We start from the raw sequence: 23,233 nt of genomic DNA, 5'->3' as shown, positions 1-23,233 counted from the left end.
AGTGGCGGGGGTGGGGGGCAGTTACCTGGCCGGGGGGGGAGGGGGCAGGGCCGGGGGTGTAGTGGCGGGGGTGGGGGGCAGTTACCTGGCCGGGGGGGGGGCAGGGCCGGGGTGTAGTGGGGGGAGGCAGTTACCTGGCCGGGGGGGGAGGGGGCAGTTACCTGTCAGGCCTCCTCAGCGCGCACGCTCCGCAGCGAGTGGAAGTTGAGAGGCTCCATCCATGCAGGGGACGGCCCGGCCCCTGGGCCAGGACAGGCGGATCCCTCGGCGGGTGGGGCTGCCCCCCCTAGCCCCTCGCCATGCTCCGCAGCCCCAGGCTGGCTGGGACTCGGTCCCTCCCCAGCCCCCTCCTCTGTTTATCTCCTCCAGCTGTCTGGGGCTCAGTAAACTCCCCCAGCACTGCGCCTGCGCCACGCCAACTACGCCACCACTCCTTCCCCGCGGCAGCCCTTACGCCAAGCCAACAGCGCGGATTCGCTTCGAGAATGCCCCTTCCCTCGCCTATAACGTCTATCTGCCCGCGCTCGGAGTGACGGCAGCCCCGACCAAAGGGATTCCCAGCTCGGCGGGCGATTTGAGCCAATCGGCCCGCAGATGCGTCAAGAGGGGTGGGGGTTGGAGGGCCGCCGCGCCTGCTGGGAATCGTAGTTTCTTCAAGGAGGGCGGGCGGCCCACACTAGACTATAAAAGGAGTTGATAAGTGATAGCCCCCCTTGGGCGGCGCGGTGCAAACCGGCGCCTCCCCTCCGCTTCCTGTGCCCTCTCCTCCAGCCAGGCTCCTGGGCAGCCCCAGCCACGTCCGCCCCAGCCTCGCCCTCTTAGCCCGCTGGCCTGCCAGGTCCCTAGGCCATGCTGAGCTTACAGCCTCTCCACCCAGCCAGGCCTTCAGGCCAAGCGAAGCCCCCTAGTCCTCCCTTTCACCCACCTACCCATCAGCGCCCTTAGGACTTCCCTGAGTCATGGCCGCCGCTGCCCGTCTGACCTGCTTCCTCAGGCCCTTCCCTGTCCTGCCGCATGCCACGGCAGCCAGGTCGCTCCAAATCCCCATCTCCTGCTCTACTTCACCATGGCACCTGAAACCCAGCCTCACAGGTGCCATGCCTCCCAGGCTCCTCCCAGGCTCCTCCCAGGCCAGTGTCCTGCTCTAACCCATTATGGTTTCCAAGTGTCCCGAAAGCCCCATCTCACCTGTTACCATGTTACAGGGTCATTCTCCTCTTGAGCCCCAGCCTTGTTCCAGCCCACCAGGGCTGTGTCCTGTCTCCCTTCGGCCTACTCTAGAGCATAGGCTGTTCTGAATCTCCGGCTTGCAGTATTCACTGTATCCACCTTCTGCCGTAACCCCACAAGGAGCAACTTCAAATCACCTAGAGCCAGGCGAGGTAAGTGGACATCTCCAAGTCTGGTCAGGAAAACTCAAATGCCTAAGCTTGACTATCTGGTCTGCATACTAAACTGTCCTAGAAATCAAATGAGGAACCTGTTCTTATCTTAGGAAGCTCCAGGCTTGGACCTTTTTGCTGTGTTGAAGTATTTTTTCCAGGTGGTGGCACTGTTTGCAAAAATGCTCCCTCACTTCACCATTCAAGCACAGATCCCTGCAGTTCTGAGAGAACTAAACATTGCTCTTTGTTTTACCAACTAACAGATTTTTTTTGTGCCCCACTTTTCAGATCAAAGTCATGGGATGGGAAGTACAATGCTGATTAGGGCTTGTCATGGTAAGTGAAGTTAAGCCACAGTCAACTGATTAGACAAATGCAAAAATTTATAGTTACTAAAATTCCAAGAATCCCTAGACTCCATTTAAAATCAAAATAGCCTTTATTTTGCAATTCAATATTTTAAACCATTTAGTAACATTTAATTGTTTAAGGTGCATTTAAAACCACAATCCCATGCCTCCAGGTTCAGCCCTGGCAACATTGCAGGAGAAAACTTCTGCCTTCTCTAACTTCTACAGAAGGAGCAGCAGCCTCTTAAAACACCTACTATATGTAAGCTCCATGAGATCTCTGCCCCTCCCCCCCCACACACACAGACACTGAACCCCAGCGAAGCCATAGAACCAATGACCAACCGCTACCTCTACTTTTGCAATCTCTCATCTTTTTTTGGCTTCCTCCTGTGGTACTTCTCAATTAAAATGGTGATACTATCACATCTATCTGCTTTCTTGAGAAGATACCGCAGTACACAACTGCTTTTGTCCAGAAACTCTGCAAGGTTAACAGCCTCCTTCAGAACGCTGTCCTTGCTATCATGGATGTCCCCTCCCTGTACACCAACATCCCTCACAATGGCAGCATCGCTGCCTGCCTCAATTATCTACAAGAAAATGGACAACGCTCAGATATCCACCTCAAAAACAATTGCCAAACTCATCCATTTCATCCTCCATCCATAATAATTTTACATTCAACAACAAACACTTTGCCCAAACCATTGGATGAGTACTAGGATGGCTCCCCAACATACCAAATTTTTCATGGGCTACCTTGAGGAAGAATTTCTGGAGAAATGCACCATTAAACTGGTGATATACCTGAGATACATCAACGATATTTTCATCCTCTGGATAGATGACCTAAACTCCCTCATAGATTTCCACCACAATTTCAACAACCACCTCCCATCCATCAAACTCCCTGTAGAACAGTGTTTCTCAACCGACCGGTCTGTGAACAGGAGCCGGTCCCTGAGATCTGTCTGACACAGTTAGGAAGGAGCAAGCTAGTCCCTGGTATCAAAAAGGTTGAGAAACACAGCTCTAGAAGACTCCTACACCAGCATCAACTTCCTGGACACCACAGTCAGTTTCAACAATGGAACCATACAGACAACTATATAGAAGAAACCTATAGATCATCACAGATCCAGTAACTACCCCAAACACACCAAGAAATGTTATCTACTGCCAGGCACTCAGATACCACAGAATATGCCCTGAGGAGAAAGTCTGGGCTACATCCCCTAATACACTTACAATCACCTTCACCAAACAAAGATAAACCACAAGAGTAGATCACCTCATGGATCCCAAAGGCCACCAAGAGAACCTGCTTCAATACGGGGGAAAAAAACCCTGACAGCACATGCCTTGTTTTTACCTACCACCCCACACTTGAACCCATATAGGATATCATTAAACAATTACAAACCATACTTAATGAGGACCACATGCTGAAAGAAATTTGTCCCAAATGCCCTCTTCTGGCCTTCAAACAACCCCCCAACCTTGCAAGCTCATCATCAGAAGCAAGCTCCTGCAGACCAGGACACACCAACTCAAAGCAGCACCTGTTCCTGCCAGAACAACAGATGCAAAACCTATAGACATATCTCCACTGCTGCAATGATCAATCCTTCCCACAACACACCTTGTGAGAGCCATGGGGCTTACACACGCCTATCACAATATGTACCTCATCCAGTGCACTAAATGCCCCAATAACTACTATTTGGGTGGAGCTAGACCAGGGGTCGGCAACCTTTCAGAAGTGGTGTGCCGAGTCTTCATTTATTCACTCTAATTTAAGGTTTCGCGTGCCGGTAATACATTTCAACATTTTTAGGCCTCTTTCTATATGTCTATAATATATAACTAAACTACTGTTGTATGTAAAGTAAATAAGGTTTTTGAAATGTTTAAGAAGCTTCATTTAAAATTAAATTAAAATGCAGAGCCCCACCCCCGAACCGGTGGTCAGGACCCAGGCAGTGTGAGTGCCACTGGAAATCAGCATGCTTGCCACAGTTGCTTACCCCGAGCTAGACAATCACAACTGTCTCAAATGAACTCTCACAGAAAAATGGTAAGACAAAAGCATCATATCGCCCAAGGGTGAACGCTTTTCACAAAGTGAGCGTTTCCTAAGTGACCTCTCAGACTTCATCCTCAAAGGAAACCTGCACAACTTCTTCAAAAGGTGAGCTTGGGAACTTAAATTCATAACTTTTGCTAGACACTAAAACCATGGACTGAATAGAGACAATGGATTTATGGCTTATTACAACAATATGTAACCCACTAAGCCCCTTTTTTTGTCCTGTGACTGAAGAGGTGTTAACTGGCAACTTCCTCTTGAATAATGACAAGTTTCAGAGTAGCAGCCATGTTAGTCTGTATTCGCAAAAAGAAAAGGAGCACTTGTGGCACCTTAGAGACTCTCAAATTTATTTGAGCATAAGCTTTCGTGAGCTACATCAGATGAAGTGAGCTGTAGCTCACAAAAGCTTATGCTCAAATCATAGAACCATAGAATATCAGGGTTGGAAGGGACCTCAGGAGGTCATCTAGTCCAACTCCCTACTCAAAGCAGGACCAATCCCCAACTAAATCATCCCAGCCAGGGCTTTGTCAAGCCTGACCTTAAAAATATCTAAGGAAGGAGACTCCACCACCTCCCTAGGTAACGCATTCCAGTGTTTCACCACCCTCTTAGTGAAAAAGTTTTTCCTAATTTCCAACCTAAACCTCCCCCACTGCAACTTGAGACCATTACTCCTCGTTCTGTCATCAGCTACCACTGAACAGTCTAGATCCATCCTCTTTGGAACCCCCTTTCAGGTAGTTGAAAGCAGCTATCAAATCCCCCCTCATTCTTCTCTTCCGCAGACTAAACAATCCCAGTTCCCTCAGCCTCTTCTCATAAGTCATGTCTTCCAGTCCCCTAATCATTTTTGTTGCCCTCTGCTGGACTCTTTCCAATTTTTCCACATCCTTCTTGTAGTGTGGGGCCCAAAACCGGAAACAGTACTCCAGATGAGCCCTCACCAATGTCGAATAGAGGGGAACGATCACGTCCCTCGATCTGCTGGCAATGCCCCTACATATACATCCCAAAATGCCATTGGCCTTCTTGGCAACAAGGGCACACTGTTGACTCATATCCAGCTTCTCGTCCACTGTCACCCCTAGGTCCTTTTCTGCCGAACTGCTGCCGAGCCATTCAGTCCCTAGTCTGTAGCAGTGAATGGGATTCTTCCGTCCTAAGTGCAGGACTCTGCACTTGTCCTTGTTGAACCTCATCAGATTTCTTTTGGCCCAATCCTCCGATTTGTCGAGGGCCCTCTGTATCCTATCTCTACCTTCCAGCATATCTACCTCTCCTCCCAGTTTAGTGTCATCTGCAAACTTGCTGAGGGTGCAATCCACACCATCCTCCAGATCATTAATGAAGATATTGAACAAAACTGGCCCCAGGACCGACCCTTGGGGCACTCCGCTTGTTACCGGCTGCCAACTAGACATGGAGCCATTGATCACTACCCGTTGAGCCCGACAATCTAGCCAACTTTCTATCCACCTTATAGTGCATTCATCCAGCCCATACTTCTTTAACTTGCTGGCAAGAATACTGTGGGAGACAGTGTCAAAAGCTTTGCTAAAGTCAAGGAACAACACGTCCACCGCTTTCCCCTCATCCACAGAGCCAGTTATCTCATCATAGAAGGCAATTAGATTAGTCAGGCATGACTTGCCCTTGGTGAATCCATGCTGACTGTTCCTGATCACTTTCCTCTCCTCTAAGTGCTTCAGAATTGATTCCTTGAGGATCTGCTCCATGATTTTTCCAGGGACTGAGGTGAGGCTGACTGGCCTGTAGTTCCCAGGATCCTCCTCCTTCCCTTTTTTTAAAGATGGGCACTACATTAGCCTTTTTCCAGTCGTCCGGGACGTCCCCCGATCGCCATGAGTTTTCAAAGATAATGGCCAATGGCTCTGCAATCACATCCGCCAACTCCTTTAGCACTCTCGGATGCAGTGCATCTGGCCCCATGGACTTGTGCTCATCCAGCTTTTCTAAATAGTCCCGAACCACTTCTTTCTCTACAGAGGGCTGGTCACTTCCTCCCCATGCTGTGCTGCCCAGTGCAGTAGTCTGGGAGCTGACCTTGTTCATGAAGACAAGAGGCAAAAAAAGCATTGAGTACATTAGCTTTTTCCACATCCTCTGTCACTAGGTTGCCTCCCTCATTCAGTAAGGGGCCCACACTTTCCTTGACTTTCTTCTTGCTAACATACCTGAAGAAACCCTTCTTGTTACTCTTAACATCTCTTAAATAAATGTGTTAGTCTCTAAGGTGCCACAAGTACTCCTTTTCTTTTTTCATCTTGAATGTTTCTTACAATATGTGTTAACGACTTATGCTAAACAATCTGTTCTACCTTGTATTTAACTTACCTTTCCCAGACAAGAAGAGCTCTATGTAGCTCAAAAGCTTCTCTCTTTCACCAGCAGAAGTTGGTTAAATAAGATATTACCTCACCTACCTCTGTATCTCTCGTATCTTGGGACCAACACAGCTACAACAGCAATGCAAACACCAGATTAAGTAATTTTTTAAAAAGTCAGAATCCATTACTCTTGTTCCTACCATCTAACCTTCTTTCCAATATTTTTCATGTCTTTAATGCTTTCTGTCTGGGGATCTCGAAGCACTTTACCAAAACTAATTAAGCCACAGAGGCCCCTGGCAGAGAGGTGTCATTATTCTATTTAACAGATTGGAAAATGGAGGAATACAGCACCTGATTTCTAGAGATGGGGGGCATGCACACCTCCAGCTGAAAGTCAGGAGAGCTGCAGGTTTTCAGCAGCTCTGAGAGTCAGGCCCTGAGAGTTTGTGACTTTCTCAAGGTCACACAGAAAATTGGTGGCAAAGCTGGGAATGTAACTGAAGTAGTCTCATTCCCACTTGCCGACTCTACATGTTATATACATGGTCTTTTACACAACTCACTTAAAAGGAGATTTCTGAAGACAGAAAATCCAGCAACGTGCAGGAAGAATAGAATAAAACTGCCTGGAAAGGAGAACTGATAATTCTTCCATTTTACAACACTCACATTAAAATAGACATTTATTTACGGCTGCTACTCTGAAACCTGTCCTTAATAGCTGTGTGGTCTAATGGCCAGTGCATGGGGGCTAGGTAGTCAGAATTTCTGGTTTCTATGTTCAGATCTGTCACTGTCTCATTATGTGATTTAGGACAACGTAGTCTCCCATTTACCCCATCTGTGCAATGGCTATAAATAATGCTTACCTCTTCATTAATTAATGTTTGTGAAGCACTTTTAGATCCTCTGATCAAGGATGACATAGAAAGGCAAGTTATGTTGCAAATTCCTCCAATATGGCTCCAGTGGAGCTGAATTCTGCATGAACAATGTGCAAATATAACTGAGAAAGGGCTTTTGGAACTTGCATAACGTAAGGCTATTGGCTGTTCCCATGAGTTCTAGATTGTGGAATATTAAGTGCATCTTTGTTTGGGATGCTGTGGGAGGGTCTTTTCTTTACTTTCTGAAAAGGAAATTGGAAGGATGACAGGCCCTAGCTTCATTACGGACTGCTCAAAGAGAAGAAAGAGGCACAAAGAGAAACAAAGCGTTTCCAGAATCTAGGGAAGACAGTGGTCAACTTAGATATACAGTAGAGGTGACTATGTTCATGGCACTAGCTTCTTTTTTCAAGAATACAGCAGAATAAGATCTAGTGTGTTATGACTGATGTTATTTGCTTGACTGGATACTTTTAAAGGCCTGTTTGCTTGCTCCATACAGTTGCATTTCTTTATTCTTGCAGATCAAGAAGCTTAAACTGAATTAATTAGGCTTCCTCCTGGTGTGAAGGTAAATGCATGTTCTAAAATCCATAGAGGGTATCTTCAGTGAGTAGTTTGACTCCCCCCATAAAATGTGAGTCATGAATAACTAGTAATCTGCACTGAGACAGTTGCTGTGCCTTGATGAATGAAAGAGTATGTTTCTGCACTGTAGGGGTAGCCCGGTGTTCAGATTATCAGAGGTTGTATGGGCAATAGAACTCTACATAGACTTAACTCAGTTCCTCATGATCTCTGTCAGAGGGATTGTGGGTAGCAGGGAACATCATTATAAATCTCTGGAATTCGCACTAAGTTACAACTATTTTAGAAAGTGGGATTCTTCAGCATAGTGGATAGACTCCAGGAGATATTGCCCAGCTACGGTTACTTTCAGTCAAGCTGATTGTGAAATGTCTGACCAAAATAGCAAAAAATTAATTTGGAGCCCATGTCCTAATTGCCAAACATCCTATTCTCAGAGTCTAGGGAATTTGCACCTACTTACACAATTACTGAGTGACCTAGATAAAGCCTGGCACCCTTGTGGAGATAGTGCCCAGCGTAACTAGGTAAAATCTTTCTATTTCCAGAAGAGAACCAGCCCAGGTGAGTGCCCTGGACAAGTGTCTCTTTACCTGCATGATCCTAGGAATTGTAACTCCTTTTAAAGTTAATGGGAGTTTTCCCATTGATTTCTGTAGGAGGAGGATTGTTTCTGCTCCTTCTGTAACCAATGGCAAAATTTCATCATGGTTAATAGTTCAGGAATAGGCCCCTACTCGGGAGCATGTGACAAAGCTCTTCCTGTAGCTAAATGTAAAGCCCAGGACTTCCTTGCTGATGAATTTGCTTGTCCAGAATGTATCCAAACAGAAGTGAGACGTTAACACATTTGGCTGTTCCTGTTCAGACTTGTGATTCATTTGAATGTTCTCTTCTTTCTAGTCATAGATTAGTCAGGTTTATTCTTCGTTGGTTCTCTTGGGTAACTGCCAGACCGTTAGCTCCCCTACTCTGGAGTAAGGATCTATTGAGCAATGTATCCTTCAGTGATAGATACTCAACCTGCAGTTCCTGTAGCCCAGTATTCAACTCTCCTCTTCTGTCTATCTAAACTGCAGCACAGCATCCTGGGAGACAATGCTATTTAAAACAAAGACCCACTCCAGTGAAATCCAAGGTCCTGAGTCTGCTATGCATGGGACTCTGGTTTGCTTCAGTGGGAGTGTTGCAAGCTGAGAGTTCGAGTTATCCCCATGGTACCTGAGTGCCTCACAAACATTCATGAATTTATCCTCACCACACCCCTGTGAGGTAGGGACATATCCTCCCCATTTTACATTTGGAAGATAAATGGGTGTATAGTTTTGCCACTAAAACAATGCAAAATTCCCATTGATTTCAATGGAACAGGCCCTGTGTGTTGTGCCCAGGGATGGGTGGCAGAGCCAGGAACAGAATTCATGTCAGCTGACTCCCCAAAATCACCTGCTTCACTACAAAGCCTTCCATGTTACTGCCATGGTTTTATTTTACAGGTCTGCTTTTCTGGTGGCTCTTTGATTGGACTTAACAGCCAAGAACCACATTTTTTAAAGGTATTAGGTGCCTAATGATACAAATAGACACCTAGTGGGAGTTTACAAAAGCACCTAGTTGTCTAACTCCAATGGGAGTCAGCATGGGTGGTGTGTGACTGGTTGGCTCGGGTAGGCTAGCCCCAGCCCCACCCCTTCTGCCTAAGGCCACCAGCCCCTGCCCCAGCCCCAGAGCGCCAGGTGGGCAGCGCAGCCCCAGCCCAAGCTGGGGGCCACAGCACAGGGGAAGACAAGCAGCAGAGCTGGGCCAGGAGGGGGACCGGGGGCAGAATGTGGACTGGGCCATGCCTGGCTGTCTGGGGAGGCTTAGCCTCCCCCAGCCTATGATACCCACCACAAGTGTTCCCTCTAATTTTTTATGTCCATGTGCAAAATCAAATTTGCTATGTGCATCAATATGGAGGTGATGTGTGGTGGGGGGTTTGGAGTGCGGGAGGGGGCTTGGAGGTAGGGGCTAGGGCAGAGGGTTGGGTTGTGTGTGGGGGGTGAGGGTTCTGGCAGGGGGTGTGGGCTCTGGGGTGGGGGTGGGGCTGGGGATGAGGGGTACTTTTTCAAATCCTATGATGCACCTATCTTTGTCTTTAGGCACCTAAATACCTTTAACAAGGTAACCTTTAATCTGGTCCCAAGAGGCTGTGTAGGTCTTAAGGTTTGGCTAGGTCTGGTACATTGGCTGTATCCTTGGTAGTACTCTCCTTTCTACTTGTACACATGCATAAAAAGTAAATTAAAACAGGCTATACTTTCTCTTAGTTGGCTTTGCTGGTTTGCTTTCACAATGTCCAGTGTTCCTTGGTATGCTTTGTTGCATGAATTTCCTTGCTGTGTTTATTTTATAGACTGTACAGGCTGGAGCTTGAATTCTAGGGAGTTTGCTGAGTGAAGAAGTTGTTTGGATGAGACCACCTCTAAATTCCTGTATGTTTTATGTGTGGTCATTCTCTCTCTCTCACACTCACACGGCACCTCTCCTTCTCCTGCTCCATTAAAGATCCCACAGCACTTTTCTTGAGAGCTGGATTTTGTCCCACTGCCCTTGGCTACCAACTCCCCCACCTCTTCCATTGCTGCTCCTGCTAAATTGGTTAGTCTCTAAGGTGCCACAAGTACTCCTTTTCTTTTTGCTAAGGGGCTGATACCTAGTCCCCAGAGGTGGCCGCATTTCTATATCTGGGATTGTGGCGACTTTAGGGGGCTGGGCCCTAAGGGTCACTTGCAGGAGGAGCGGCTCCCCTGGATGCTGGGGGTGCCCCATGAGTCCCATAGGGCGGGCCCGGGCGGGCCCTAGTCCTGCCCCTTTCCCTGCCCTAGGGCCGGCGGCAGCGGGACCCTGTGCACTGCTGCTCCCGGCCGGCGGGTGCTGCTGTGGCTGCGGCTGCGCCTCGGCCTCTCCCCGCGTCCTGGGCTCGGCGGTATAAGGCTGGGAGCCGGCCGGCGGGCGGGAGCTCCGGGTCCGCGGCGGGAGGAGCCGGGCTGCGCTGCGGGGACTCCCTGCAAACCCCCCGCCCCAGATCCCCTCTACCCGCAGCGGCGGGGAGCCCCGGGGCGGGCCGCCAGGCAGCCGGCCTTCCCCCGCCGGAGGGAGGGACCTGGGCGAGCCCTTCTCCGGCAGAGAGGAACCGGCTTCTCCGGGGCGCGGGCTGCTCCCGTCATCTCTGCAGCGGGCGGCCCCCGCGGCTTCTGCCCCTTCCCTCCGCCGGCCCGTCTGTCCCCGGGGGCTGCTGCTGTGCCCTCCCGCAGCGCGGGGGCGGGTGTCTTGGACTGCGCTGGGCTCTGCGGGGCTCTGGCTTTCCTGCCTGCAGGCTCTGCCGCTCCCCGGGCCAGCGTCCGGCCCGGTTCTGGTCTCAGGAGTTGTTTTATTTTTTTTAAATCCACTTTCCAGGGGAAGACTGGAGCGGTCTCTTGGTGGCTCTGTCCCCTCCTCCCCTTCCCTCCCCTCGCGCTTTCTTGTCCTCTGCAGCGGCCCCTTTGCGCCCCCCATGAAGCCCTCGGGGGCAGACTTCCTCTGAAATAGCCGGGCTCTCTTGGAGGAGGAGGGAAAGATGCAGGCGAAAGGCTCCCGTGGTGCCCCTTCCCTCCACGCTTTGCCCTTTTTGTTCATTGTGGCAGCTCTCCTGGGGCTGCTGCCCTTGCTTCACAGCCATGGCTTGCAGCCTAATCCGATGCTGGCCTCTGAGCCACCCCACCACTACCCAGCAGTTATCAGTGGAAGTGAACCTGGGGACTTCACTGCAGCCCCTCTGGATGTCTCCCAGGAGATTCGCCCTCTGACCAACCACACCAGCACTGGGCACGCCAAGTACCGGAAAGCCTTCCCTGTCCTGGGCATTGACTACACCCATGTGCGGATACCGTTTGAGATCTCCCTCTGGATACTGCTGGCATGTCTCATGAAACTGGGTATGTTGGCACCACTTCTCTGCATGCGGTGTGGGTGGAGGGTATGTATACAGTGCCCAAACTTGCAGGCTTAGGAATTGGGACTCCTGGGTTCTCTTCCTGATGAGTATCCCTGTGATCTCGGGGAAATTGCTCAACCTTTCTATGCTTTCCACTCTGTAAAACGGGTATAAAACTTGCTTCACAGGGGTCTTGTAAGATTTATTGGTAAAGGTCTCAGAGATCCGTGGATGAAATATGGTATAGAAGTAGCAACTGTTGACCATTCTGTTACAAAGAAATTCAGATGGATCACTTCTGTTTCCTTTTACAGCTGAACCTCCCTATTGAGGAAGGATGGTCTAGTGGTTAGGGTGCTAGCCTGCAACTTGGGAGACCTGGGTTTAGTTCCTTGTCCTACCACAGACCGCCTGTGAGATCTTGAGCTAGGCACTTAGTTTCTCGGTGCCTCAGTTCCCCACCTGTACGATAGGGGTAATTGCACTTCCCCTCTCTCAGGTGTGTTGTGAGATAAATATATTAATGATTGTGAGGTACTCTAAAAGTTGGGGCGTATAGGTACCTAGATACTCTGGAGAGATGACTATCCCAAACAGGGTCTGAGGTACTGAGGTTCTGACGGAAAATCTCTCAGAACTTCTGCAGCAGAATTAATACCAGTTGAATTCTCCAGAATGTGACATGAGCACACTTGGTCCTATCGCATGCCTAGATTTCAAAGCTGGCTATTGACTCTCGGTATAGAGGTCAAACTGGCCGCTCTCCAACTCGTGATGTCTGTTTATATTCTGTCTTCATGCCAAGAGTGCAGATGAAGTGTCTGCCTGTTCCTGTTTTGGATGGTCATGGGGCAGCAGGAGGAGACCTGCATTTCCTTTATTTCGTTCCTGACTCTTACCATTAATTATTTAAAACCTAACACTACTAGAGGCTCTTCTGTAGTGCTCTGTAACTTGCTGAATCTTACACCAGGCTCCTATCAGACTCTGAGAGCTAAAAGAAAGATAGGTGCTTGTGCTGGGAAATCTCATGGCTGGCTGTATCTGCCCTGGTTCTGGTGTAACAGACCCCAAGCACTGGACTGGTAATTCAGGGCAAACTGCTGATCGCTGCCTGAGATTACAGAAATGTCTCCCCCCTCCCTCCCCCCCCAAAAGTTGGTGTGGAAAGGGAGTGTCTGTGTAGACATGAACAGCTTTTAATACTTTCCTGTGGGCCTCTCAACCTTTTGTTTGAATCTAGGGATATAAGTGTTAATCTTTAGGCCCAGAAGACTTCCATGTGTCTGTCTGTAAGATCGAGTGGTTAGAGCAGGTATTGAATCAGGACTCCTGGCTTCTGTCTTCACCCCTAACTCTGACACAAGCTGGGCAAGTCTTTTTAAGTGCTCTTAAATATCCTTAGAAGAAGGTGCCAGACAAATAAGCAATACCGTTGCTTTTCTCTTCGTAGCCATAGTCCCCTCTCAGCTGGCACGTGTTCCATATGTTAAGTAACGTGTAGTAACTGATTTCAGTTACTACACTACATTTACAGGTTTCAGAGTAACAGCCGTGTTAGTCTGTGTTCGCAAAAAGAAAAGGAGGACTTGTGGCACCTTAGAGACTAATCAATTTATTTGAACATAAGCTTTCGTGAGCTACAGCTCACTTCATCGGATGCATACTGTGGAAAGTGTAGAAGATCTTTTTATGTACACACAAAGCATGAAAAAATACCTCCTCCCACCCCACTCTCCTGCTGGTAATAGCTTATCTAAAGTGATCACTCTCCTTACGATGTGTATGATAATCAAGTTGGGCCATTTCCAGCACAAATCCAGGTTTTCTCACCCCCCGCACCCCCCCCCCCCCCCCCCCCCCCCCCCCACACACACCCCCACTCTCCTGCTGGTAATAGCTTATCTAAAGTGACCACTCTCCTTACAATGTGTATGATAATCAAGGTGGGCCATTTCCAGCACAAATCCAGGGTTTAACAAGAACGTCGGGGGGGGGGGGGTAGGAAAAAACAAGGGGAAATAGGTTACCTTGCATAATGACTTAGCCACTCCCAGTCTCTATTCAAGCCTAAGTTAATTGTATCCAATTTGCAAATGAATTCCAATTCAACAGTTTGTCGCTGGAGTCTGGATTTGAAGTTTTTTTTTTTGTAATATCGCAACTTTCATGTCTGTAATCGCGTGACCAGAGAGATTGAAGTGTTCTCCGACTGGTTTATGAATGTTATAATTCTTGACATCTGATTTGTGTCCATTTATTCTTTTACATAGAGACTGTCCAGTTTGACCAATGTACGTGGCAGAGGGGCATTGCTGGCACATGATGGCATATATCACATTGGTAGATGTGCAGGTGAACGAGCCTCTGATAGTGTGGCTGATGTTATTAGGCCCTGTGATGGTGTCCCCTGAATAGATATGTGGGCACAGTTGGCAACGGGCTTTGTTGCAACAAAGGGGACACCATCACAGGGCCTAATAACATCATGCATCAGATGAAGTGAGCTGTAGCTCACGAAAGCTTATGCTCAAATAAATTGGTTAGTCTCTAAGGTGCCACAAGTACTCCTTTTCTATTGTAAGGAGAGTGGTCACTTTAGATAAGCTATTACCAGCAGGAGAGTGGGTTTGTGTGTGTTTGGGGGGGGGGGGGTGAGAAAACCTGGATTTGTGCTGGAAATGGCCCAACTTGATTATCATACACATTGTAAGGAGAGTGATCACTTTAGATAAACTATTACCAGCAGGAGAGTGGGGTGGGAGGAGGTATTTTTTCATGCTTTGTGTGTATATAAAAAGATCTTCTACACTTTCCACAGTATGCATCCAATGAAGTGAGCTGTAGCTCACGAAAGCTTATGCTCAAATAAATTGGTTAGTCTCTAAGGTGCCACAAGTACTGCATTTACAGTCTTCCTTAACTCTGTTGGGTGGAATAACGAGGAGTCAGGTGGCACCTTAAAGGCTAATAGATTTATTTGGGGATAAGCTTTCATGGGCAAAATACCCACTTCAGTTGCATCTGAAGAAGTGGGTTTTTTTACCCACGGAAGCTTATGCCCAAATAAATGTTAGTCTTTAAGGTGCCACCGTACTCCTCATTGTTCTTGTGGATACAGACTAACACGGCTACCCCTCTGATGCTCTGTTGGGTGGGGAAATCAGAAACCTCTATGTGCTGGTAGAAGCCGGGGGGAGGAGAGGGGCTGCTGTTTATTCTGGCCTTTAGGTTTCAGTCCTGTTAGTGTGTCTCGAGGCATGCTTTGTGGTTGGTGTGCAAGATGTGAAACTGGTGTTCGCAGGTGAAAAGCACCAGGACAGGCAGCAGAAATACCCTGTAAGGAAATATGATGAGTTGAGGGTGGGAAATGGGGTTAGGAAATTTCTAATTTCCAGTAGGTTTGCTGGCTGCCTTCTTTTGTGAGCATCTTCATTTGTCCGAGTGATCTGTAGTGGCTATGCAGAGGCTGCGACAGGGCAGTTTCTGCAGAACTCTACATTGTGGGTTATGGTTGTTTGTGCTGTTTTAAGGTTGTTTTTAGTCAGTAGCAGAGCCTGTCGCTTCTCACACATCGAAGGGATTGTGGGAGTCTGGGGTACATGTTTTAGGAGGAGGACCAGTCTTGCAGCTTTTCAAGGGTGTCTGAGAACCCATTGCAGGTAACTGAGGTGTACTGTGGAGTGCTGGGGACACAGCATATACCACAGCCTAGGTTGCCTCACTCTTGTTAGGAATTCTGGCTGTAGAGCAAAGATAGAACATCCTCTTCCATCCCCATCCCCTTCCTCTTCCTTATTTCCAAGGCTTTTGATGCTGGGTCAGATCAGCCCAGTTGAGAATAACTGTCTTAGTATGTTTCTGGGTCTTAGCTCATAGTTCCCGATTTCATCCCTTAAACTAGTGGTTTAACCATATAATCCAATGTCTTTCAAATGAATGAGTTGCTAAGATGATTGCAGTGGTTGTACCTGTTAGAGCAACCTGACATCTGGGGCCCCCTGGGAGGCCGCGAGCAGGTTTCAGGGCGTCCGCCAAGCAGAACCAGTGCTAGACTTGCTGGGGCCCAGGGCAGAAAGCCAAAGTCCCACTGCATGGAGCTGAAGCCTGAGGCCCTGAGAAACTTAGCTTCACGGTGCCCCCTGTGGCATGGAGCCCTGGGCATTGCCCTGCTTGCTACCCCCTAACTCTGGTCCTGGCTTTTGTAGTTGCTGTGGCACAGGTGGGCTGTGGAGTTTTTATAGCACGTTTGGGGGGCCTCAGAAAGTAAAAGGTTGAGAAACCCTGTGTTAGGGAACATGTCCCCGCTTCTGGGAGGAGCACGCTTACTGGCAGTAGCTTACTCTTCACTCCTTGCGCCACCCCTATAGCTCATGGTGTTCTGGCTGTGTAATTCAGTCTTCAGACAGACAGGCAAGTCTGTAATTGCGGGGGCTGATACAAATCAATGCAGTGGAATCTAAAATGACAGGACTTGGGAGTTCCAGGTTTGATTAACCAGACCAAGGATTTATCCTCTAAACCTTTCATGCTCACTTTCCCCACAGGGCCTAATATGAAGTGAGGGCAGGATCGGAATAGCTAATAGCAATAGTGCTTAGCGCTGTATATAGTTCTCTTTATTTTCATAGCCCTTTGCAAACTTTGACTTATACCTGTGAGAGCCCTGGATGGTGGGTAAAAATATTCCTGCTATTTTACAGATAGAGAAACCGGTGCAGAGAGTTTGTGACTTGCCCACAACCACGCAGGGAGACGCTCCGGGAGCTGGGATTACAACTCAGGAGCTTCTGTTTTCTAGTTCTGGGTTTAGTCCATTGGACCAGGCTGCCTCTCAACTGAGGCAGGGAGTTGGTGATTGAACAGCTAGTCTGAATAATGATGCCTGGGCTATTGCAGAGCTTCGGGGGACAGGATTAAAATCCTGTGAAGTGCTGTTCTGGATATCTATAACTGGTGGCAATATGGACGGGCTGCCAGTGGGAAAGAAGCTGAAGAGCTTGGGGTAAAAATTAATGGGCCGTTATCACGGTCAACAGACCCCAGCTATTCTGTCATATTCCTCAATCTCCCCTCCCCCCCTTCCTGATTTTAAAAACTCCTCTCTTAAAGGAGTCCCTTGGGGAATCTTTGTATGGTGGTTTAATCTGTGCCGAGCCAGCACTGCAGGAGCCTCAGCGTCCTAGTTGCTTGGCCTACCAGCCCAGTCTTGAGGCAACCGATTCCTTGGAATCTCAGGCCCGTGCACATTGGCTGACCTTGGCGCGCTCTTCTTGTGCCGTGCTTCAAAGAGCAGCTATCTTGCAAATTTCAGTTACCTGCCAGCTTGTGAGAATGTAACTGGCACTAGAAGTGAGCGCTAGTGTAACACAAACACACTTGTGGCCGTGATCTCCACCAGCCATGGAGACTAGGATTGTTTGGCTTACCTAGTCCCAGCACCTGAGGTTAGGACTGATGCTGACTTATTTATTAAGAGGCATTTTAAGATAGAATGCTCAGTGAAATGCACCAGAATAGGCTGTGGGGATGTAAGTTGAAACACCTTTTAGGCCCCATCGAACATGCGGGAAATGTGTTGTAACAGTTTCGCTTCACTTGTCTAGATGGAACCATACCATGGTTTAACCATAATAGATTATGGAAGCGTTACACCCGTTATCTTCATTTGGGAGCTTGGTTATATGGAATCTGGTGCCAGCTGTATTAGTGGAAACTGAATTATTGTAACATTATTTGCCATGTGGCGAGTTCAGTTGTGTAGATGGCCCTTGATCACCACCTACTCAGGAGGAGATGAGGGTAGCAAAGCTTCTAACCAGCAATTCTGCCGTGTAAAGAATCCTCCATCTGTGTGAAGCAGGCACAGATGATTTCCCCTGGCTTTCGCACTGAGTCTCTGGTAGGGCATTTGGGGTAGAAGTTTTAAAACCGTTTCTCACATGGCCTCACTGAAGACAAAAATGGATTCTTGTGCTGTTGATTCACCTTCTCTCCCACTCACCCTTTCATTTTCTTTCACGTTTCTCCTAGGTCTTTCTTTACCCCCTGCCTGCTTACAATGCTGTTAGCTAATGTTCTCTTAGTGCAACATCAGTTGGTAGTACTAGAGCCGCCTGTGACTTCAGAACTCAAGGTTAGAGAGAGGAAGCTGACCTTCAGCGCCAATGCCCCTGGAGACAGGCATGTAGTTCAGACATAAATAAATATCTCCCATTTCCACTGAAATGGAAAGAATGCGCAAGGAATGCAAATAAAGGCTTACTAACGAATTGCAGTAATAGTGCCTGTCATGGCGTCTCTTTTCAGTGCCAGACCATAGCAGAATAGCCCAGGGACTGGCAGTCAGGGCTTTTCCTCTACCACAGATTTGCTGTTTGGCCGCGGGTAAGTCACTTCACCTGTGTGCCACGCTTTCCCCACCTGAGCAGTAAAAATACGTTGCAGGAGTGTTGAGGTTTAACTGTGTCAGTCAAGCACTTGGAGACCCCCATTGTGTTTTATAGAAGTGCAAAATATTACTGTCCTGTGTTGGGAATTGTCTGGGTTCAAGGTGTGGCAGCATGTCAGATCCTTTCTCTCTAAGCCTTCCATGTTGCACTGAAGGAGGCTTTGGATGTGAGCTTACAATACTTTTGGTCCTGCTCCTGGGAGCACCTTTGTCCAAGTCACCTTGCAGGTCTAGAGGGCAGCAGGAGTTACGGCCTTTCGCTCCTCTTCTAAGACGTAGCTCAATGACAGTCAAGTTGTACTCTGTGGTGATGCTTAGATGTCTCCTCCATGCTGAGAGTCCCTGGGAGGCAGTACCTGTTGTTGGGTACGCTCTTCCACCTTGTCTTTCTCCCTCTAGCATGTGAGACATTAAATCACCAGCTGATGCAGCCCTCCTGTTTGGTTGGAGCCTGTTATAATTACTGAGTCATCGCTGGTTTTTCTTCACAGCACTTGGTCTTTCTGAATGTCTGGGTCAGGGTTGTCTGGTCCACAACAACCGCTACACCAGCCTGTCTCTTCAGAGCAGCAGACATCAACCAATACTTCAAAAATATCCATGTAATTGTTAGCTACGTTAAATTAGCTGTAAAGTGATCTGAGCTGAGCATCTATTGTTTGGAAAAATAACACTTTGCAGGCTTTCCTCCTGTTCCACATAGACCTATAGACCCCGTTTTATGGATAATAGTCAGTGTGCTGTAGTGGAATTAGTCGTTTCTGATGTCTGTTAGGCTAGGCTTCTTGGCCCATTTACAATATGCAGGACAAGATCTATTTCAGTAATCCTATGTTACTGTCTCAGAAATGTCACTAACTTCAGCAGACAGCTTCCTGCAATGGCATCTGATTCCTGCAGCCAAATATTCAGTGCTCTTTTTAATTCCTTTTCAAAGTGCCACATGCACACCTATGACACTGTAACAATGAATAAAAAGGAAGGAGGTTCCTGCCCCAAAGAACTTGCAATTTGAGCTAGGAAAAGGACAACAAAGTGACAAAATACAAGTGGAGTTAGGGGGGGATAGGGTAAAAGATCACAGGATATTTTTGTTAGAACAACCAACAAGACCGGTATATTTTTGCAATGGATGGGCTTTTCAGAAGTACCTAAATCTCCCACTGTCTGTGATTCTAAGGCTCCTAAGTCACATAGGTGCTCTTGACAATTTTACCCTTTGGTTCCTACATGCCTAAGCCACTTCTGGAAATGGGACTTCAGCACTTTTGAAAAACCCACCCATTATAAAAAGAGGACCCAACAAGACATATGTATTGGTATTTATTGTATCGTAGGATTTTTCAGTGTCTAAGGTTTGAGGATGAGATACCACAGTGGGGAGAGTGGTACAGATACCTACCATGGCATAAGAGGCTGGAGTAGAAACCAGTGTGGGGGAAGTTTGGCTGAAAGACATGAATCAAGAGAAGAATAAGGCTGCATAGTGCGTAGGAGTGGGGAAGGTATTCTGGGCATGAGGGCAGGCGTGCCAGAAGGCACCGACTCACAGCTGGGAGGAGACCCGGGACATTCTGAGGCAAGGCAGAGCTTATGCCGTGCAGGCGTGGGGAGCTTTCACTGTTACTGGACTCTGAAACCAAAGATCCAAGAAATGCATCTAGTGACCAGTTTTCTGTCTTCAGATGAGCTCTCCTCATCATGACAATAACACAGGTTTCTTTAAGAAGGTATCAGTCTTATTCCTAGCAGAATTTCTCTTCCTAGAAGAATTTAGGGAGCTGCTCTGAATGTCACCACAAGCTTCTGACCAGGTTGGAAGCAGAGCTCGTTTGCGTGTCAGTGGAATGGTGAGCAAGAAAAGAATTGAAGCACAAATTGCTCATGTTGTATTAGCTGAACCAATAAGAGTATCCAGAAAGGAGGCAGGAAATGTGACCAGTGAACAACAAGCCAACTGCTGCCATGATACCTATAAGGGACTGGCTGACTGGCCAGAAACTTGAGAGAAAAGTAGTTGGAGACAGTGATACCTACTTAATTGTATGTTTATCCCTCTCCACCATTTTTGTTTGCTCTTGCCCTTGCAGGGCCCCACTGTTTGTCTAGTGAGGCTCTTGGTGGCAGGGGAGTTTGTCCCCATTGACTCCAATGGAGCAAGGCCGATTTACACTAGCTGGGGATCTGGCCCCATTGAAACCGGGACGGGTACATGTGAGAGGGGGCTGGACTCCATAAATTGGCCCTCGTTTAGTTTTAGAACTACCACGTTTGCCATGGGGCCCCTTTGGTTAGAAAGACCCAAACCAGGTTCACTTTGAGAGTCCTTGTGCGTCCTCGGCAGATTGTTGGAGCCTGGGGGTCTCATCCTGGTCTCGTGGGTAAAGCACAGACTGGGGATCAGGAGAGCTGTGTTCTGTGCCACCTTGGCTGATTCCCTGTTTCCCCATCTGGACAATCAGGATAATACATTTTCTGCCTGGGTATTGAGGCTTGATTCATGAACATGAGTAAATGATTCTGAGGTTCTTGTCTGGCTGGTGCTATAGAAGTGCAAATTATTCTTAATTATAATAAACACTCTTTTCAGAAGCAGCCGTGTTGGTCTTTCTCGCTTCCTTATCTGTGAGTGATCCTAATGCACACAGCTATTTCTTTCCTGCCTTTTCATACAGTTTGCCAGCGTGACTGAGGTTTGAGAAGGAGATTGGCCGTGGCCTTTTTTCTTTTGCTTGTCTCTCTGCTGCTGGAGCCTGGACAGAAGAACAATCCAAACAGTTTCCTTGAGGGAACTGAAGAAAGTACTAATGCAATTAGGGTGTGAGCGGTGAAAAATTCCTCACATGAAATATGGGTTATTTACAGAGTGGGAAGAACATGAGCATGTGTGTAAATGTATCCTGTACCCCCCTGGAGAGCACTCCTCAGTGAGCCCTAGTGTCTGCTAAAATACAATCCTTATCAGGCTACACCTCCAGACCACTCAGAAACTGAAGCTAGTGTGGAATGTCCTAGCCTGAAGCCTCCTCTTAATGAACAGGTTGAGGGCATGTCACAAAACTGCCCAAGGATCTACACTCCCTCCCAGTAAGTTTCTGGGTGGAATTCAAGGTGTTGGTATTTACCTATAAAGCCGTAAATGGTTCAGGGTTGTGGTTACTAGGGTCACAATAAAGATAATTAACTGTTGGACCAACTTATCTTGGGACATGGCAGATTCTCAGTCACTTTGCAGTCTTTAAACCAAGACTAGATATCTTTAGATATGCTATCGCTCAAACAGAAGTGACAGGTTTGAAGCAGAAATTATTGGATGGGGGTTCTTTGGCCTGCATTATGCAGGAGGCCAACCAAGATGACTATAATGATCTCTTCTGGCTTTAAAAACTATGCATCTGAGATATGCTGCCCTACTGCCACAACTGTGATCATCAAAGGCACTTGCGCTAGCATTCCCTAGCAAATTAACCACTGTTTGAGTGCTAGTAGGTGCACTCCAGATAGCATCTCTAAACATGGTGGGTCAGGGTAGGAAGGCCAGATTAAGTGGAGAATGGAGCAGAGGGGAAACACGAGCTATCTATTGGCACCAGTACTGAGGGAGGTAATGCTGTTCTCGTTGGACTGTAAGTAGGTAGAGATCTTGGATGCTGAAGAAATAACTTTTTCTTTCAGGGGACCCACTTTTTTCATTTAGGCAAAACAGAAATTCAGCAAGCGTTTTGTTACTGTGTTGAAAAATAGGCTTGCCTTACTGTAACCCATTCCCCCCTCAAACACATCCCTTCCTGGTGTGAAGCTATAGACTTCTCCATAGGAGAGTGCCCCCAAAATGCTTTCGGTAGTGTGGTAAGTTCTGAATCTTGTGAATGTAGCTGGTCCAGTGGCTCGGTGAATGGATTGTGGATACTGAGGGAGGAAATGTTAGAAGCAAACGATAATGAGGAATGAATTACCGCACCAGTGTTGTAAACATTGGATTCTTTCACTCCCCGAGGCTTAATTTGTTCAAATAAAAACTGAAATCCATCAGGAATATACTGTGAGAATGCAGCCTTACTGAGTCTACTTTATGTAGCATTAATTAAGGAAGTACTCTCCTTCCCTTCTCCAACCGGTCCCTATGAAAAGGCCTTAAGCACTTGTTTCTTATCTCTTAGGGCGGGGGTGGCCAACCTGTGGCTCTGGAGCTGCATGTGGCTCTTCAGAAGTTAATATGCAGCTCTTTGCATAGACGCCGATCCCGGGGCTGGAGCTACAGGTGCCAACTTTCCAATGTGCCGGGGGTGCTCACTGCTTAACCCCGGCTCTGCCCCAGGCCCCCACTCCTTCCAGCACCCTTGCTCCTCCCCGCTTCCCACCAGAGTCTCCTGCACACAGCAAAACAGCTGATCGCAGTGGGCAGGAGGTGTGGGAAGGGAGGGGGAGGCACTGGTGGGCGGGGCCACTAGTGGGTGGGAGGCCCTGTGGGGGAGCTAATGGGGGGCTGTTGACTTATTACTGTGGATCATTGGCAACGTACATTGGTAGATTCTGGCTCCTTTTCAGGCTCAGGTTGGCCACCCCCATCTTAGGGCCTGAATCTGCTTCTGTTGATTTCAAAGGGATCATGGGGAAAGGCTCCCAACAAACCCACTTTAGGTACACCAAAGTGAGGAAAACACCCCTTAAAGAAGCAGGGAGGTCTTGACTGTTGATTGACTTTGGAAGCCCAGTGTGTGGTCTGCACCCTGCGTGGTACATTAGGCATGTTGCTTATCCTCCTTGCCTACGCGACAGTGTGCGGTACTGTGTTCATGCTGGCATCCGAATGCCTTTCAGTACTGTAGTAACCCCTGTGACTAGCATCTGTCATGTGTATAACCACACAGAGCTATATGTTAGAGAAGGCATGGTCAAATAAATGCACCTTGCACTTAAAGCAGAGAGGATGGTAAGGCTTGTGATGGTACTTAGTTCCTATGGGAGTTCATTCCACAGTCTTGGTCTGGCTACTGAGGAAACCCATCTAGTGCCTCCATTTCCCCCTCTGTAAGATGGATATATTATTTACAGGGCCTTTGCGGCAATTGATATTTGTAAAGTGCTTTGAGATCCTCAGGTGGAAAGTCCAACAAATGCAGAGTATTATTCATAGCTAGAAGAAAACAAATGCATTTCCCTCAGTT

General features: G+C 47.8%; 2 protein-coding genes and 1 long non-coding RNA gene across 9 annotated transcripts in view; 2 read left to right on the top strand and 1 right to left on the bottom strand.

The window, feature by feature from the left end:
• The window catches only part of WDTC1 (WD and tetratricopeptide repeats 1), a 47,118-nt gene extending 45,614 nt beyond the window's left edge, over positions 1-1,504 (bottom strand). The window contains exon 1 of one of the 6 annotated variants that reach the window (XM_043532291.1): positions 1,189-1,504. The gene's annotated coding sequence lies outside the window, so the exon portion shown is untranslated. Of the gene's footprint in view, positions 1-161 lie in introns of all 6 variants that reach the window. The other 5 variants (XM_037881547.2, XM_037881544.2, XM_043532289.1 and 2 more) reach the window with 5 other exon arrangements.
• On the top strand, positions 1,244-8,797 carry LOC122463327. The gene is made up of 4 exons (XR_006286584.1): positions 1,244-1,382; positions 1,674-1,721; positions 7,596-7,642; positions 8,739-8,797. It is a non-coding gene; the product is annotated as an uncharacterized LOC122463327 (long non-coding RNA).
• A 1,780-nt stretch (positions 8,798-10,577) lies between these two features.
• Positions 10,578-23,233, top strand: part of SLC9A1 (solute carrier family 9 member A1) — a 58,056-nt gene continuing 45,400 nt past the window's right edge. Inside the window, exon 1 of one of the 2 annotated variants that reach the window (XM_037881580.2) lies at positions 10,578-11,615. In XM_037881580.2, the coding sequence (XP_037737508.1) occupies positions 11,258-11,615 (358 nt within the window). In that variant the 5' untranslated portion in view covers positions 10,578-11,257. The remainder of the gene's footprint in view (positions 11,616-23,233) is intronic. The other variant, XM_007064817.4, reaches the window with a different exon arrangement.

Source organism: Chelonia mydas, chromosome 19 (assembly GCF_015237465.2).
Source record: "Chelonia mydas isolate rCheMyd1 chromosome 19, rCheMyd1.pri.v2, whole genome shotgun sequence".
Classification (NCBI taxonomy): domain Eukaryota; kingdom Metazoa; phylum Chordata; order Testudines; family Cheloniidae; genus Chelonia; species Chelonia mydas.
The sequence above is the reverse complement of the archived record's forward strand: the minus strand, read 5'-3'. Positions and strand labels throughout refer to the sequence as shown.